The 15,844-nt window shown below is 45.2% G+C and overlaps 1 protein-coding gene and 1 long non-coding RNA gene across 14 annotated transcripts in view; one reads left to right on the forward strand and one right to left on the reverse strand.

The window, feature by feature from the left end:
- The window catches only part of adat1 (adenosine deaminase tRNA specific 1), a 103,758-nt gene that overhangs the window by 37,613 nt on the left and 50,301 nt on the right, over positions 1-15,844 (reverse strand). For all 10 annotated transcript variants that reach the window (XR_015858911.1, XR_015858910.1, XM_088377787.1 and 7 more), the window contains exons 5-6: positions 2,210-2,876; positions 1,778-1,923 (exon numbers count right to left, since the gene is read on the reverse strand). Coding sequence is in view for 8 of the 10 variants with exons in the window: in XM_088377787.1 (XP_088233913.1) it covers positions 1,778-1,923; positions 2,210-2,876 (813 nt within the window). In the remaining 2 variants the exon portion in view is untranslated. The remainder of the gene's footprint in view (positions 1-1,777; positions 1,924-2,209; positions 2,877-15,844) is intronic.
- Positions 1-15,844, forward strand: part of LOC148395952 (uncharacterized) — a 64,958-nt gene that overhangs the window by 24,959 nt on the left and 24,155 nt on the right. The gene's annotated exons all lie outside the window — the stretch shown is intronic.

A 15,844-nucleotide genomic window follows, 5' to 3' on the forward strand; every position in this document is an offset into this window, starting at 1 on the left:
GGTTTGGCAGGTGTGGGCACACTTATTGTTCCACGGCTAGGCACCTGTACACTGGAGTTCACCCCGGTGAACAAGAGGGTAGCCTCCCTCCGCCTCCAGGTGGGTGGACAGGTCCTGACTGTTATTTATGTTTATGCACCAAACAGCAGTTCAAAGTGCCCACACTTTTTGGAGACCTCAGAAGAAGTGCTGGAGAGTGTTACTTCTGGGGGAGGCGGGGGACATACACTTTGAGTGGACCATTTTCCGTGCCTTCATTGTTGAGTCGGACGACTGGAGCAGTTGCTGTAAGGTTGTAGGTGCCTGTCATGGTGGCAACCCCTGAACCCGCTGTCCAGCTGAAGAAAGCGTCCTAAGGGGCCTTTTTGGCCTGTGGGACTCTGGAGGCAGCCGAGAGATACTTGATGTCCAAGTGGAATGCAACTTCAGTTGAGGCAAAAACACGGGCATGGGATGAGTTCAGTGAGGCCATGGAAAATGACTTCCGGACAGCTTTGAGGAAATTCTGGTCCACTATCCGGCGTCTCAGGAGGAGGAAGCAGTGCACCATTAACACTGAATAGTGGAGATGGGGTGCTGCTGACCTGGACTTGGGACTTTGTAAATCGGTGGGAAGAGTACTTTGAAGAGTTGAACAGTTCCAACGACATGCTTTGAGGAAGCAGACCCTGGGGGCTCTGAGGTGGGCAAGGCTCCAACAGTGGAGTTCCTAATGGTTCTGGATGTTGTGGAGCTATCCTTGTTGACACACCTCTACAACATCGCGTGGACATCGGGCACAGTACCTCTGGACTGACAGTCCTTCTTAAAAAGGGGGACCGTAGGGTGTGTTTCAACTACAGAGGAATCACACTCCTCAGCACATTGCTCAGAGGCACGCCTTGCGCTATCAGGACTCATTGCCGCGGTCCGGCACACATAGGAAAAAAAGCACTATTGTCCCGAATCTTGGACGGCAGTGCTTTTATCCTACGTGCTTTTTTCCGAACCTTTCTGCACAGCCGTGCGTTTTTCTTTGTGTGCGGCTGTGTCACATCTCCGCTCTCGCTGTGCTAGCCGGCTGACGGCCTCAGCGCTAGACCTCGGGGACGGACATCTCCAATACGTAACTGCGCGATACCTGTTCGGTGTTACCTGCTGATTAAGGTATAGATGCCGTTCGTCGTGGGTCAGTCAGTTCACGCCATTTCGTCTGCTTTGACACGCGGTTTGCCTGACCCGCTGTGTAACGAGATGCCACCACGACTCACGATGCAAACTTGCTGACTCATCAGTTGCCTTGTGCACCCACTCTACTGGCATTCTAGCCTCCATTTTCACCTTTTCCTGCCTGGTTGGTTGTCTGTCTGCCTTGACAGACGCATGCCTTCCACCTGATTCCCGTTTTCCTAATCCGATGTGTAACGAGATGCCACCACAATCCACGACACAGGCTCGCTGACCGGCTCATCAGTCCACTCCACTGCCATTCTAGTCTCCCTTTTCCCCTTTTCCTCTTTTCACATTTCCTAAATAAACAGTCCGTCTTGGACATGGTCCTGCCTTGTTCGTGACAGGCTGGCTGCCACTCTTCCCGCGCTTGTGTCTGCAGTAACGCACATCGCTCAGAGGTAGGCAAGCCCGCGCTATCAGCATGTATTTAAACATCGTTCTCCAGTCACTTATAAGCCCGCAAAGTAGCGCATTCGCGAAAAGTGATGCGCGACGTGGCGAGTGATCACTCTGGAACTCTAGGAACCTTTCAAACACACCTCATATGATTCCTTGATTACGCTACCTGCCCCACAGGGTGTGATGCATCCTTGTCCAGCCTTGTGTCGGAGCTCGGTCTGGGGACGGCTGAAGGGAAACTCCAAATTTGACTGGAGAAAAACTGGTTGAGACAGTGAGAAACCAGCAGGGAGATCTGATATATGGGAGCATCTGAATACAACAGGAAAAACGCAGAACAAGAGCTCTCAACACTATCAAGACTGTATACATCGTGAACATTACTGTGAAGAGAAACATCAATATCAATAAAAAAAAATAGATTCTACATTGAAACCAGTATTTGAACAGGTGAAGCGTGCTTAAAAAAATGCACAGAATAGTCCATCATGTCTACTACAAATGATAAAAAATACATCATGGTAACTATTGTGTCTATTGTAAACTGTTGAGAAAATAACTACAATGACAGGTATTTTTATCATACAGTAAGCCTCACCTTGTGATCAAAGCTCTTTGCATGACCTCGTGGCTAAAGGGGCATTTTCCTACCACTACAGTGCTAAAGTAGAGTGGTTCCTCCAAGTAATGGAAAAGAAGCGCACCCTGGAAGCCGAGTACTCCCCAGCGAGCTAGCTTATCACTGCATGAAAGAGACAGGGTTGACACTCCTCGACCAGGCTTAACCCGCAGTAATCCTGTGTTATGGTATCTGATGCCTGGTTGAAGAGAGTCAGCAAGGCCACCTAGTACAGACTTGGCTCCTGTTCTGTGAACATCATAAACCTCTGACTTCAACAGGGTGAAGATCATAGGGCTAATAGTTGAATGAGCACTGGTTTTCATAATCAGCTGTTCTGAAGTTGAAGCATGTAAGATACTACCAAATTCTGTTTTGGCAGATGTGCTCTGTAAAGGCTCATCATCACTTGTAGATGAGGATGAAGACAAGGAAGAAAGCAGCTTTGATTCTTGAATATCCTCCTGTTTTGTCTCTTCAGGGTCATTTTCCTCTAGAAAGGACCGCTTGGAGTTTTGCCGTGGAATATGTTCCCCTTTTCTTTTCAGGCCTCCTCCTACTCTTTGCGGATCATTCTTCATAGTTGTGTCAGATGTGCAAGCTGGGTGCTGCCTTCCATTCGTAGGGATGATAGAGGCATCACCACCTAGTAAACAAGAGTTCAAATTCTGATGAGATGGTCACTATTTTTAAAGTCTATATGGCATATTAAATTTAATTTATACAGTAATCCCTCGTTTATTGCAGATAGTTGGTTCCAAGACCTTTCGCGATAGGTGAAGAAGATCCGCGATGTAGAGAAAATACAGTTACAATATCCACAAAAGATTTATGAACCTTTTTTGTGTTTTTAAACACTTAATTGTACTTTTAAACTCTTTTATTTTTTAACAATTTATTTAACATTTTAAGGTCAAACTGACTTTCAGAAACGTTATTATTTATTATAATAAATAAAGAAAATAAAGAAATAAATAAGAGTAAATATATTGTTACAATATCCGCACAAAACTTTTATGAACTTTTAAAATCAAACTGACTTTCAGAAACATTATTTAAATAAGAAAATAAATAAGAGTAAATATATTGTTACAATAGCCACACTATACTTTTATGAACCTTTTATGAAGCGTAAACGTGTCAGGCTCCTCTATGCTCCAGCATGCTGGCCCGCTGATAGGTCCCCGCGGCCCAGCGCGAGGATATCCGTAGAAGACTCTAATATAAATCCATCCATCCATCTTCTTCCGCTTGTCCGGGGTCGGGTCGCGGGGGCAGCAGCTTTAGGAGGGACTCCCAGACTTCCATCTCCCCAGCCACTTCATCCAGTTCATCCCGGGGGATCCCAAGGCATTCCCAGGCCAGCTCAGGGACATAGTCTCTCCTGCGCATCCCGGGTTGTCCCCGGGGTCTCCTACCGGTGGGACATGCCCGTAACACCTCCCCAGGGAGGCGTCCAGGAGGCATCCTGATGAGATGACCGAGCCACCTCATCTGGCTCCTCTTAACTTGGAGAAGTAGCGACTCTACAGCGAGTCTCTCCCGGATGATCGAGCTTCTCACTCTATCTCTAAGGGAGAGCCAGGACATCCTGCGGAGGAAACTCATTTTGGCCGCTTGTATCCGGGATCTCGTTCTTTCGGTCACGACCCATACCTCATGATCATAGGTGAGTGTAGGAGCGTAAATCGACCGGTAAATTGAGAGCTTTGCCTTTTGGCTCAGCTCTCTCTTTACCACGACGGACCGGTACAGACTCCGCATTACTGCCGACGCTGCACCGATCTGCCTGTCAATCTCGTGGTCCATCCTCTTCTTACTCGTGAACAAGACCCCAAGATACTTGAACTCCTCCACTTGCGGCAGGATCTCATCCCCGATCCGGAGAGGGCATTCTACCCTTTTCCGAAAGAGGACCAGGGACTTGGATTTGGAGGTGCTGACCCTCATCTTCACACTCGGCTGCGAACCGCTCCAGTGAGAGCCGGAGATCACGGCCTGAAGAAGCCAACAGCACCGCGTCGTCTGCAATGCGATGCTGAGGTCCCCAAACCGGACCCCCTCAACGTCTCGGCTGCGCCTAGAAATTCTGTCCATAATAATTATGAACAGAATCTGTGACAAAGGGCAGCCTTGGCGGAGTCCAACCCTCACTGGGAACAAATTCGACTTACTGCCGGAAATGCGGACCAAACTCTGGCATCGGTGATACAGGGGCTGAACTGCCCTTATCAGTTGGCTCGGCACTCCATACTCCCGAAGCACCCTCCACAGAACCTCCCGAGGGACACGGTCGAACGCCTTCTCCAAGTCCACAAAACACATGTGGACTGGTTGGGTGAACTCCCATGCACCCTCGAGGATCCTGCCGAGGGTGTAGAGCTGGTCCACTGTTCCACGGCCAGGACAAAAGCCACACTGCTCCTCCTGAATCCGAGGTTTGACCTCCCAACGGACCCTCCTCTCCAGCACCCCTGAATAGACCTTACCAGGGAGGCTGAGAAGTGTGATTACCCTGTAATTGGAACACACCCTCCGGTCCCCCTTGTTAAAGAGGGGAACCACCACCCCAGTCTTCCAATCCAGAGGCACTGTCCGCGATGTCTATGCAATGTTGTATAGGCGTGTCAGCCATGAAGGCCCCACAACATCCAGAGCCTTTAAGAACTCTGGGCGGATCTCATCCACCCCCGGGGCCTTGCTACTGAGGAGTTTTTTAACTACCTCAGTGACTTCGACCACAGAGATTGGAGAGTCCGCCTCAGAGTCTCCAGGCCCTGCTTCCACAATGGAAGGCGTGTAGGTGGAATTGAGGAGGTCTTCGAAGTATTCTCCCCACCGACTCACAACGTCCCGAGTCGAGGTCAGCAGCACGCCATCCCCACTGTAAACAGTGTTGACGTTGCACTGCTTCCCCCTCCTGAGACGCCGGATGGTGGACCAGAATTTCCTCGAAGCCGTCCGGAAGTCATTCTCCATGGCCTCACCAAACTCCTCCCACGCCCGGGTTTTTGCCTCAGCAACCGCCACCTGTCAGCTGCCTCTGGAGTCCCGCGGGCCAAAACGGCCCGATAGGACTCCTTCTTCAGCTTAACGGCATCCCTTACCGCTGGTGTCCACCAGCGGGTTTGGGGATTGCCGCTTTTATATAAATACTTTATTATATTTTAAACACTTTACAACATTTCAAAGTGTAAACGTGTCACAGCTCCGCTCTGCTCTTGTCCTCACAGTTTTGTCTGTTTTGACACGCACGCTTGCCACTTGATTCTCGTTTGCTTTGACCCTCTGTGTTATGAGATGGCCGCACCACGCGAGCTCGCTGACCAGCTTGTCATTTCATAGTATAAACATGCAATGCTCTTGCCGTGCTGACCGGCTGACGCGCCCCTGCAGCCCAATGGGAGGGCATCCGCACAAGATTTTGATAATTTTACGTTTAAACACTATCATACTTTTAAACAGTTCATTAAATCTTGAAATACTTTTTAAGTAGCGACGCACGACTTGAGCTCGCTGACCGGCTTGTCAGCTTGCCGGCATTCCAGACCTCCTTGTTTCCCTTAACCTTCCCCAAATAAAGAGCCCATGTTGCATTTGGTCGTCCTGCCTCGTTTGTGACAATGAAACAAAGCGCAAATCAGAGATGCTGCTGATTCTGCTGACACAAATGTAGTGGAGGAGTGGATACGTAACAGGAGATTGAGATAAAGCCTGGTTAACCCTGCTATTACAGCTCTAAGCCAATCGTCGGCAAGGATACAGATCAACATGTTCCCACTGGTCTCCTACCGGCCAATAGTGTGCTGTAAGATCATATGGGCAGACAAAGCTGCATATCTGCAATATAGCTATGATGAAATAATACACGCCAAAAGTATTTTTGAGGTTTGAAATATCGCCATCTGTGTTCTCTGACCGTCTCATTGGCTTGCCTCATCGTCCTGCTCTGCCGGCATTCCAGTTCTCCTTGTCTCCTTGACACTTTTTGTGAGCCTGTGCTGCATTTGGTTGTCCTGCCTCATTTGTGACAAGGAGAAGTGCAGATCAGAGTTGCTGCTGATTCTGCTGACGCGAACGAAGTGGAATAGTGGATACATAGCGCGACTGCGCGAGGCTGAGCTAAAACGTGTTTGGAACTGCTCTTACAGTTCTAAGCCAATCAGCGGCAAGGATATAGATCAACATGTTCCCATTGGTCATCCCCTCTACCGGCCAATAGTGTGCTGTAAAGTATATGGGCAGACAAAGCCCTGCACTCTAAGTGACACCGCAAAAAAATACGATGCACTGAATGTATCCGCAATATTTGTTTTCATAAATCCGCGATGCACCGAGGTCACGATAGGTGAACCGCTAAGTAGCGAGGGATTACTGTACTTCACTGTAAAATCGAGAGATTAACGGGAGAAATGATAGATTGGGGGACAGACAGGAGACTCCCAATTTTCAACCCCGTCTCCCTGTTTCTCTAAATCAGGAAAGTTGACAAGTATGGCTCATGCTTGTCTGTGATGTAAATCATTAAAAAAACGGTCAGCAGATGGCAGCAATCAACCAGATCATGTTTCAGACAATATATAGTAGTAGCAGAATACAGCATACAACATGGAAAAGCAGTACGAGTGTGGATTGGCCAAGCAGAGAGAAGGTGGAATGAAGACAGAAGCTATGTCAAAACCTCCACCCTTATCCCTTAAATCCTCATTCACTATATAGTCCCACACTATATATGGCACTAGAAAGTAGTTCATTCTGTTTGGCAATTCGAACAACCAGCTCACTACTTTTCTCCTCGTCGCATATCAGGTGACCACCGTACATGTCACAATGAAGCAGAGCATTAAGATTTATTTATTGTGAATAAAAAATATATTTTCTTCCTAAGGACTTACTAATGACCAAGGTTTTTATCTACTTTCCCGGAACGCTTGAGGGGGCGTACTGTGGTCAAGAAAGGTTATTGGTTGCTTGAACTTTGAGGTGAGTTGTTTTGGGTTTGTGTTCTCATTGCACAAGTTGCACACAATGGCGACTGCCATTTTGCATCTCAGTATTTATGTACGGTAGGGTTGGGCATCAAGAACCAGGGATCGTATAGACCCTTTGTCTCGGAATTGTCCAGATTTTAGAAGACCTGTTAGGTTCCTAGTTAGCTGGGTGGAAGAAGCACGAGCAAATAAGGCTCAATAGAAGATAGAAAATGTGTGCATGAGGTGCACATCCCCTCTCTGGCACCGAAACTGCAGCGCGAGTGGACAGCAGCTCATCTCCACTGGTGGCTGCTCTTGACCCACCCTTCTGCTTGCTCCACGCTAGCACACGTGGGCCACAGCGGTGACTCCGCGCGGTGGGACCTTCCCACGGATCTCCTCAGCTACGTCGTCTGCTGGAACCCCGCAGTCAGTTGCGGCAGCGGTCGCCTTACATGGCCTCAGCAATCCTGCATGCTGCTTTGCCGACATCTAGCCTGTGAACTGGTGCAGTTGGACCTGAAGTCCAAATTGGTTAAACATGTCAAATGCCTACATTGAGTCAAACAAGTCACACTGGGACTGAAACATTGAGTAAACAAACAAAAGCACATACCATAAACAACTGTCCTAAAACAAGTTTTTGTTGTTGTTGAGAATCGGAATCGAGAATTGCGAGGAACAGGAATCAAATCAAAGAAGTACCGTAATTTTTGGACTATAAGTCGCGTTTTTTTTTTCCCATAGTTTGGGTGGGGGGCAACTTATACTGAGGACCGACTTATATGTGAATTTTTTCACAAATTCAAAAAAAAAAAAAAACGGAAAAAAAAACCTAAAACTGCGATAAACGAACTGCGATGTAGCAAGGGAGTACTGTAATTTGAATTTCAAGTGACGTCAGTGGCGCGGCGCGGCGATTGTTTACATAAAGAACAAATATTCAATCACAGGATGACGAAGATGACGAAGGGCCCAACGTACTACCGGCATCATTAGCGGCTTTGTTTGTAAGTGACACGGAGGACGAAGAGTTTGAAGGATTTAATGATTTGGAGTGACACAGAAGGTTTGAAAAACTATTATGGCTTTTACGCATGCCCGGTCCTACTCTACGGAGCTCTCTTTCACCTCCGTGGATTGAAATCGGGGGCCGGCGCTCGGCCGGGTGGCTGTCCAGGGACGTTGGATGGGGCTCGGACATGGCTTTTACGCACGCCCGGTCCTACTCTACGGAGCTCTCTTTCACCTCCATGGATGGAAGTCGGGGGCTGGCGCTCGGCCACGTGGCTGTCCGGGGACGGTGGATGGGGCTTGGACATGGCTTTTATGCACGCCCGGTCCTATTCTATGGCGCTCTCTTCCACCTCCGTGGCTGGAAGTGCCACCATCGGGGATGGAAGTCCACGCCGCCAAACACCTGGAAGTCGACGCCGGTGCTTGGGGCCGTGTGGTGGTGAACTATTCATGTTATAGTTATTAGATATATTTTATTTCGTTTAGCAACGTGTATGTTTTTATCGTTACAGTTCAGTACTTGTTAGCTCGTTGAACGCTTGTTTTGTTAAATAAAAAGACGTTTACCAAACCCACGTTTTTCCTTGTACTTTGTTAACACCATAATATAGTTATATACTAGATCTGTGGAATAACAACGAGGCTGACGTCAGGGCGCACGCGCAGCGTTGTTGACAAAGGACGAGGAATTTGATCGATGGATTTAATGATTTGGAGTGACACAGATGGTTTATAATATTGTTTATATGATAGTTATTTGATATATGCTTTATATATCGTTATATGGGTCTGTGGAATATTTAGAATATTTAGACGTCAGCGGCGCGGCGCATACGCGGCATCGTTTCCATAAAGGACGATCGATGGATTTAACGGATTGGAGTGACACAGATGGTTTTATAAACGTGTTATTTATGTAATAGTTATTTGAATAACTCTGAATGTTACGTCAGCCCCGTTCTCAGCTCGTTTGTGTTTATGTCACGTTAGCATACCTATCGTTTAGCCTGTTGTTGCTCGTTCATGTCTGTTCTTGGTGTTGGATTTCGGCGAATAAATTTCCCCCAAAATGCGACTTGTACTCCGGGGTGACTTGTATGTTTTTTTTTCACGTTATTGTGCATTTTATGGCTAATGCGACCCATATTCCGGAGCGACTTTTAGTCAGAAAAATACGGTAGAATTGGTACTGGAATTGTTCAAATTCAAACGATTCCCAACCCTGAATCGTACAAATTCAAACGATGCATGCAGTACCAATTCCGATTCCTCAATTTGATTCCGGTTCGTACCGATTCTCATTCTGATTCTCAGCAACAACAAAATTAGTTATATCTGATCAAACTGTATGAACTTCTGTAATTTTATTTCATGATTTTTTTTTTACTCTTTGTGAACTTTTTTGAGTTACTCAGGGAATATTTTTAACTTGTATAATTAGGGCTTGAGCAGCAGCCGCTTTGAGGTCCTTATTGGTTTTCTACTCCGTAAAGGATGGCATTTTACAAAAGCTCACCAAATTTTGCGCAGTCATCGGGCCCAGTGAAAAATGTTATATTTTAAAGTTGCTATAAACAATAAAAATAAAATGGCTCTGTCACGCCACCAAGAATGGTAAAATAAAAACTAATGTGTTTCACTCATACGTGCATTGGTCAAAGGAGCGCAGAAAGCGTAAGCATAAGCGTAAGCATCGAGTTTCTGTTGCGCCACTGTTTTGACTTCGGTTGCCCACCGCGCTTCCGCACGCCTCGTCACCTCCCTCTCTGATTGGCTGCACATTACTGTCAACCGTACCTGTTCAGGGGACATCGTACATGGTGTCAAGACAGGCCAAAAAAAAAAAATCGAACATGCTGATTATCCCCGATTTGAGGTCGGAGGGTTTTCAAAGGGGCCGAAATCAGCCTGAGGACACCACACACAGCATGATTATCTGTTGAGATTATCTTTGGAGCCAGTACTAGAAATGGAGTAGACCTATGAATGTCAGGAGGGAAGATTCGGGGCTAGATTTGGGCCGATAATACTGCCGTGAAAACCCAGCTTATCCAGTCTATGGAACCATGTGGTGTATGTGCTGCAGTTGTTTATGCTATAAGACGGGTATGTGCATTTGTGTGTTTGCTTACTGTTTTTGTCCCAGTTTAACTTGTTGCCAAAATGTTGGCATTACCGTATTTTTCGGACTATAAATCGCGTTTTTTTTCCATAGTTTGGGTGGGGGGCAACTTATACTGAGGAGCGGCTTATATGTGAATTTTTTCACAAATTTTCAAAGTTAAAAAAATAAAAATAAAAAAGGGAAACCGTGATAAACGAACCGCGATGTAGCAAGGGATTACTGTAATTTGAATTTCAAGTGACGTCAGCGGCGCGGCGCACCGGTTGTTTACATAAAGGACAAAGATTTGATCACGGGATGACGAAGATGACTAAGGGCCCCACGGACTACCGGCATCATTAGCGGGTTTATTTGTAAGTGACACGGAGGACAAAGAGTTTGAAGGATTTAATGATTTGAAGTGACACAGAAGGTTTGAAAAACTATTATGGGTTTTACGCACGCCCGGTCCTACTCTACGGAGCTCTCTTTCACCTCCGTGGATGGAAGTCGGAAGCCGGCGCTCGGCTGGGTGGCTGTCCGGGACGGCGGATGGGGCTCGGACATGGCTCTTACGCACGCCCGGTCCTATTCTATGGAGCTCTCTTCCACCTACGTGGCTGGAAGTGCCAGCTCCGGGGATGGAAGTCCACGCCGCCACAGACCTGGAAGTCGACGCCGGTGCTTCAGGCCATGTGTCGGTGAACTATTTATGTTATAATTATTTGATATATTTTAGTTTGTGTAGCAACTTCTCTATGTTTTTATTGTTACAGTTCAGTAGTTGTTGGCTCGTTGAACTTTTGTTTTGTTACATAAAGAGCCGTTTACCAAACCCACATATTTCCTTGTACTTTGTTAACGCTACAATAGAGTTATATACTAGATTTGTGGAATAACGACGAGTCTGACGTCAGGGCGCACGCGCGGCGTTGTTGTCAAAGGACAAGGAATTTGATCGATGGATTTAGTGATTTGGAGTGACACAGATGGTTTGATAATATTATTGCTAATAGAATAGTTATTTGATATATAATTTATATATCGTTATATGGGCCTGTGGAATATTTTGAAGTGCAAGCGCCATCAGCGGCGCGCACCAGGCATTGTTGACACAAAGGACGATCGATGGATTTAATGATTTGGAGTGACACAGATGGTTTGATAATATTATTGCTTATATAGTAGTTATTTGATTTATAATTTATATATCGTTATATGGGCCTGTGGAATATTTTAAAGTGAGAGCGCCGTCAGTGGCGCGCACCCGGCCGGCATTGTTGACATTACATTATTTATGTAATCATTATTTGAATAACTCTGAATGTTACGTCAGGCCCGTTCTCAGCTCTTCGTTTGTGTTTATATCACGTTAGCATACCTATCGTTTAGCCTGTTGTTGCTCGTTCATGTCTGTTTTTGGTGTTGGATTTTGTCGAATAGATTTCCCTCAAAATGCGATTTATACTCCGGAGCGACTTATACATGTTTTTTTTACGTTATTGTGCATTTTATGGCTAATGCGACCTATATTCCGGAGCGACTTTTAGTCCGAAAAATATGGTACATGTACTTAACGGTTTCGGTCTTAGAGTCCAGAACCACACTACTACAAGGATTGCTGACCCCAGACGGGGACTGCAGCCACTTAGGTCCCAGCGGGTGAAGCAGCTGGGAAGGGCTCGGTGCACGTACGTAAGTCCCCATCACACGCTGCGCATGGTAGTGTGCGGTGGCGTGGAGCAGGCAAAGCGGCTCATCAAGAGGAGTAACCAGTGGAGACCAGTTGCAGGGAATTTGCACCCGCACTGCAGCTTCGGCTGAAGGACGCGCTGCACGCCATACACACACACAATTTCAAACAATCCTTTGTTCTTCACGCTTCTTCCACGTGACAAACTAACTCAAAATTTGACACTGACATTCTGAAATCTGAACAATTGCGGGAGAAACTGCTATGATAGTCTCCTCGATTGCCGGTTCTCAATGCCCAACCATAGACATCCATAGGGGATCTACATCTATCAGCGAGTGGTGGTATGACGTTTCTTGGGTAGAAAAGAAGTCACTGGTTACTCGCTACGCAGTATGTGAAGAGTTTAGTTGTTAGGGTTTTCCAGGTTATCTTTATCATAGGATTATGTTGGAATGCAACAGGTAATAAATACCTTACCTTGTCCTCCTTATCACAAGGTCGTAAAACATCCCCTGAGATGTTTAGACTAGAGGACAAGGGCTTTCTATTCAGCCCACTCATACCCCCACTCTGTTTCTCTTAATAAATATCCTCTTGCAGGAAGGAGAGTTCAGAGCTCTATTCGAACATCGCTGTACGCACAGCGACGAATGGACTCTCCACCTGCAGGTGTCTAAAAGGACTTACTTGTCTCCCGTGTGGTTCTTGCAAAATAAGTTGGAGTGAGCAAATCTCTAACATTTTCGTGCCGAAACCCGGGATACCTCATACCCGCTATCTGGCTGACGAAGGAGGACGTGCTGCATTGTCGACAAGCCAGCGTCCATTAGGAGGACCTGGAGAAGAAAGTCCTGGGAAGAGAATTCTTCGCTGGGCCAGCATCTTAGGTCTGCCTTCATCTGACAGAGGTGAATTGACGGGACCCGGCAGTGCAACGAACCAGGGGACAAGTAAGTTAAAGGCCTGAAGTTGTGTTGTGTTGTTAAACGCGTAACACGTAGAGGTGCACGAGAGCCAGCTTGGGTTCAAGTCCCAGTGGAAGAAACAGGCTAAGAAAGGCAGAACTTCTTTTTCGTTCATCGAAGAAGTGTGTAGACTCTTCTTTGTCTGTTTTTCCGAGCTGAGGGATCTGGCTTGGGTTAGAGTCCCAGTGGAAGGAACGTGCTAAGAAAAACAGAGCTTCTTTTTCTTAATTGAAGAAGGGCGTAGATTTTTTCTTTTGTCCGTTTTTCCAAAGCTGTTTGGGAGGGTTTTACACCCATCCCTGGATAGGCCTAAAAAAGCGCTGGAGTTTGTGTGATTGAGTGTGTGACTGGTAGGATAAACTGACTAAAAAGCAGTTCTAGCGTTGATCCACGGCAATAAAACAGGCTAGTAATCTGTTGAAAGGTCAATTTAAACCTGCAATGAGGATCCTCAAAGAAAAAAAATTGAAAAAAAATTGTAAAACCTTAAACTACTAAAATTAAGATGGGAAATAAGAACGGTAAATCTCTTGCTCTGCTCTTCTTTGAGATGAGAAGTTCATGGCAAGTAGATTTCTTAATTGTATGCAATACATGCTGAAGTGAAAGAATATGTATGGAATACAAGGAAATTTGAAATGTGGAAGAAGTGGTAGAAGTGCTAGAGTGTGGTTGAAATCTTCACAAAGAGATGAGAACGAATTCAAGAGACAAAAGCTAGAAAGATGAAAACTGATGAGGTCAGAAGTGTTTGTCAGACCAGGAGACAATAAGGCCCCTGTGAGCGGGTGCAAGGCCGCAGCTCAAGCCGCGGCTCAAGCGAGGGGCAAGAGGAGTTTAATAATAATAATAATAATAATAATGATAATATTTTTTGTTAGGGTTTTCCAGGTTATCTTTATCATAGGATTATGTTGGAATGCAACAGGTAATAAATACCTTACCTTGTCCTCCTTATCACAAGGTTGTAAAACATCCCCTGAGATGTTTAGACTAGAGGACAAGGGCTTTCTATTCAGCCCACTCATACCCCCACTCTGTTTCTCTTAATAAATATCCTCTTGCAGGAAGGAGAGTTCAGAGCTCTATTCGAACATCGCTGCACACACAGCGACGAATGGACTCTCCACCTGCAGGTGTCCAAAAGGACTTACTTGTCTCCCGTGTGGTTCTTGCAAAATAAGTTGGAGTGAACAAATCTCTAACATTTTTGAGGTGGCAAATTACACATGACTAGAGATCAAATTGTGTTAAACTAAAGTTAAAATATGCAAATCAAGTGGTAAAGAAATACGACTTGCTTCTAGAAGATATATAAATAAAATTAGAATGTGCTGTTCTCGTGTGCATGGGAGGGACCAGCTCATGATCGACCACAGGAAATGGCCAGCCTGTGACGAATCATTGTTGCTGAGACCTACCTTCCGCACGCGAGAGCTGTGCATGTGTGTGCGTATGTGTTAAAGTTAAAGTCCCAAATTGATGAAGATTGGCTAAACTTTTAGTATAAAGAAATTTGCTAGACTGTTGTCTATTCAATTTACACCGCAGAACAGAAACAATTTGACAGAAAAAAATGAGAGGAAAAGAGAGAAGTCTGTTTGCGAGCAGAAACTAATCCACACTAGTGCATGTTAAGTGTCGAGCCCACATGAGAAATTCGAAGGAAAAAAAAACGACAGAACATGCTTTCAGGAATTGGAAGAAGCTAAATTGTGAATTTAAGATTTTGCAATGCTACATTTAATAGGAATAATTGATTGGTTGTGTTATAAAATTATACAAAATTCTAAATGCAAGCTAAATCTGAGAGATTGAGTTCTTCAAATTTAAAAACAAAGAAAAAATTCAGATTAATTTGCCAATTGTTTGTTTTGGTTTAGTTTTTTTTGAATTGGTGGATTGTTCTACCAGGAAACCTGAGTTGAAAATGATATATGAATGTTGTGTGGTGAGCTTGGATGAATTGGGACCAATGTGATAGGAAGACTCCTTTTTGGAGACTGAGTGAGATGCATATGATGAGCATTGATGAATGATTGCCTGAATGAAAGGTTGAATAGTTGAAGTCGTTGGCGACTACTATGGAAAATTAGTAGAGCGACTTTGATGAAAGTGATTTTGAGCAGGTTGAATGTTAGAAAGAAACACGTAGCTTTTGGATTGATAATTAACTAGAGAAAAAACTGGAGAACCAGTAACACATGTAGAAGATGTGTGAACTGAGAAATTGAGAAGCGTTTTGGAAAGAAAGTCAAATTAAATGATGATGGAATCGTATGTAGTAAAGAACGCATTCTCCCAAAAAGTTTGTCAAGGTGTGAGGCATGGGCGTTGCCAAGCCTCAAAAGGAGGGAGTGAGTAGGACAGAAGTGGACAAAGAATGTTACAATAATAGAGATGATGATATTAAAGGGAAAACAGCAGTCATACTATCAGCAAAACAAAACAAATACCGTATTTTTCGCTCCATAAGGCACAATGGATTATAAGGCGCACCCTCATTGAATTTCTTATTTTAGAAATTATTTCATATATAAGGCGCACCGGAGTAAAAGGCGCATAAAATAGAAGCTATACTGCTACAAACTGAGGTTGACTAGGGTTGCGGTATGCATCCACTAGCCAATAACCAATGAGCCCTCAGTAAACAATCGCGTTTCTCAAAGTATCTCCTATAATTGTGATCGGAACCGACTAAAGTTCGATCTCAGACATTGGTACTGCTTACTTATGTTTCCCTTCCATATCGATCCGTAAATTTACTCGAAACATTTACGGAGCAGCCTAATTTGAAATCAAATAGCCTCGTGCATATAGCAGCTATCGTTATAGCATTACCCACCCGCAAACACCCAT

This window comes from Syngnathus floridae, chromosome 6 (assembly GCF_059516105.1).
Source record: "Syngnathus floridae isolate MCC-2025c chromosome 6, RoL_Sflo_1.0, whole genome shotgun sequence".
In the NCBI taxonomy this organism is placed as follows: domain Eukaryota; kingdom Metazoa; phylum Chordata; class Actinopteri; order Syngnathiformes; family Syngnathidae; genus Syngnathus; species Syngnathus floridae.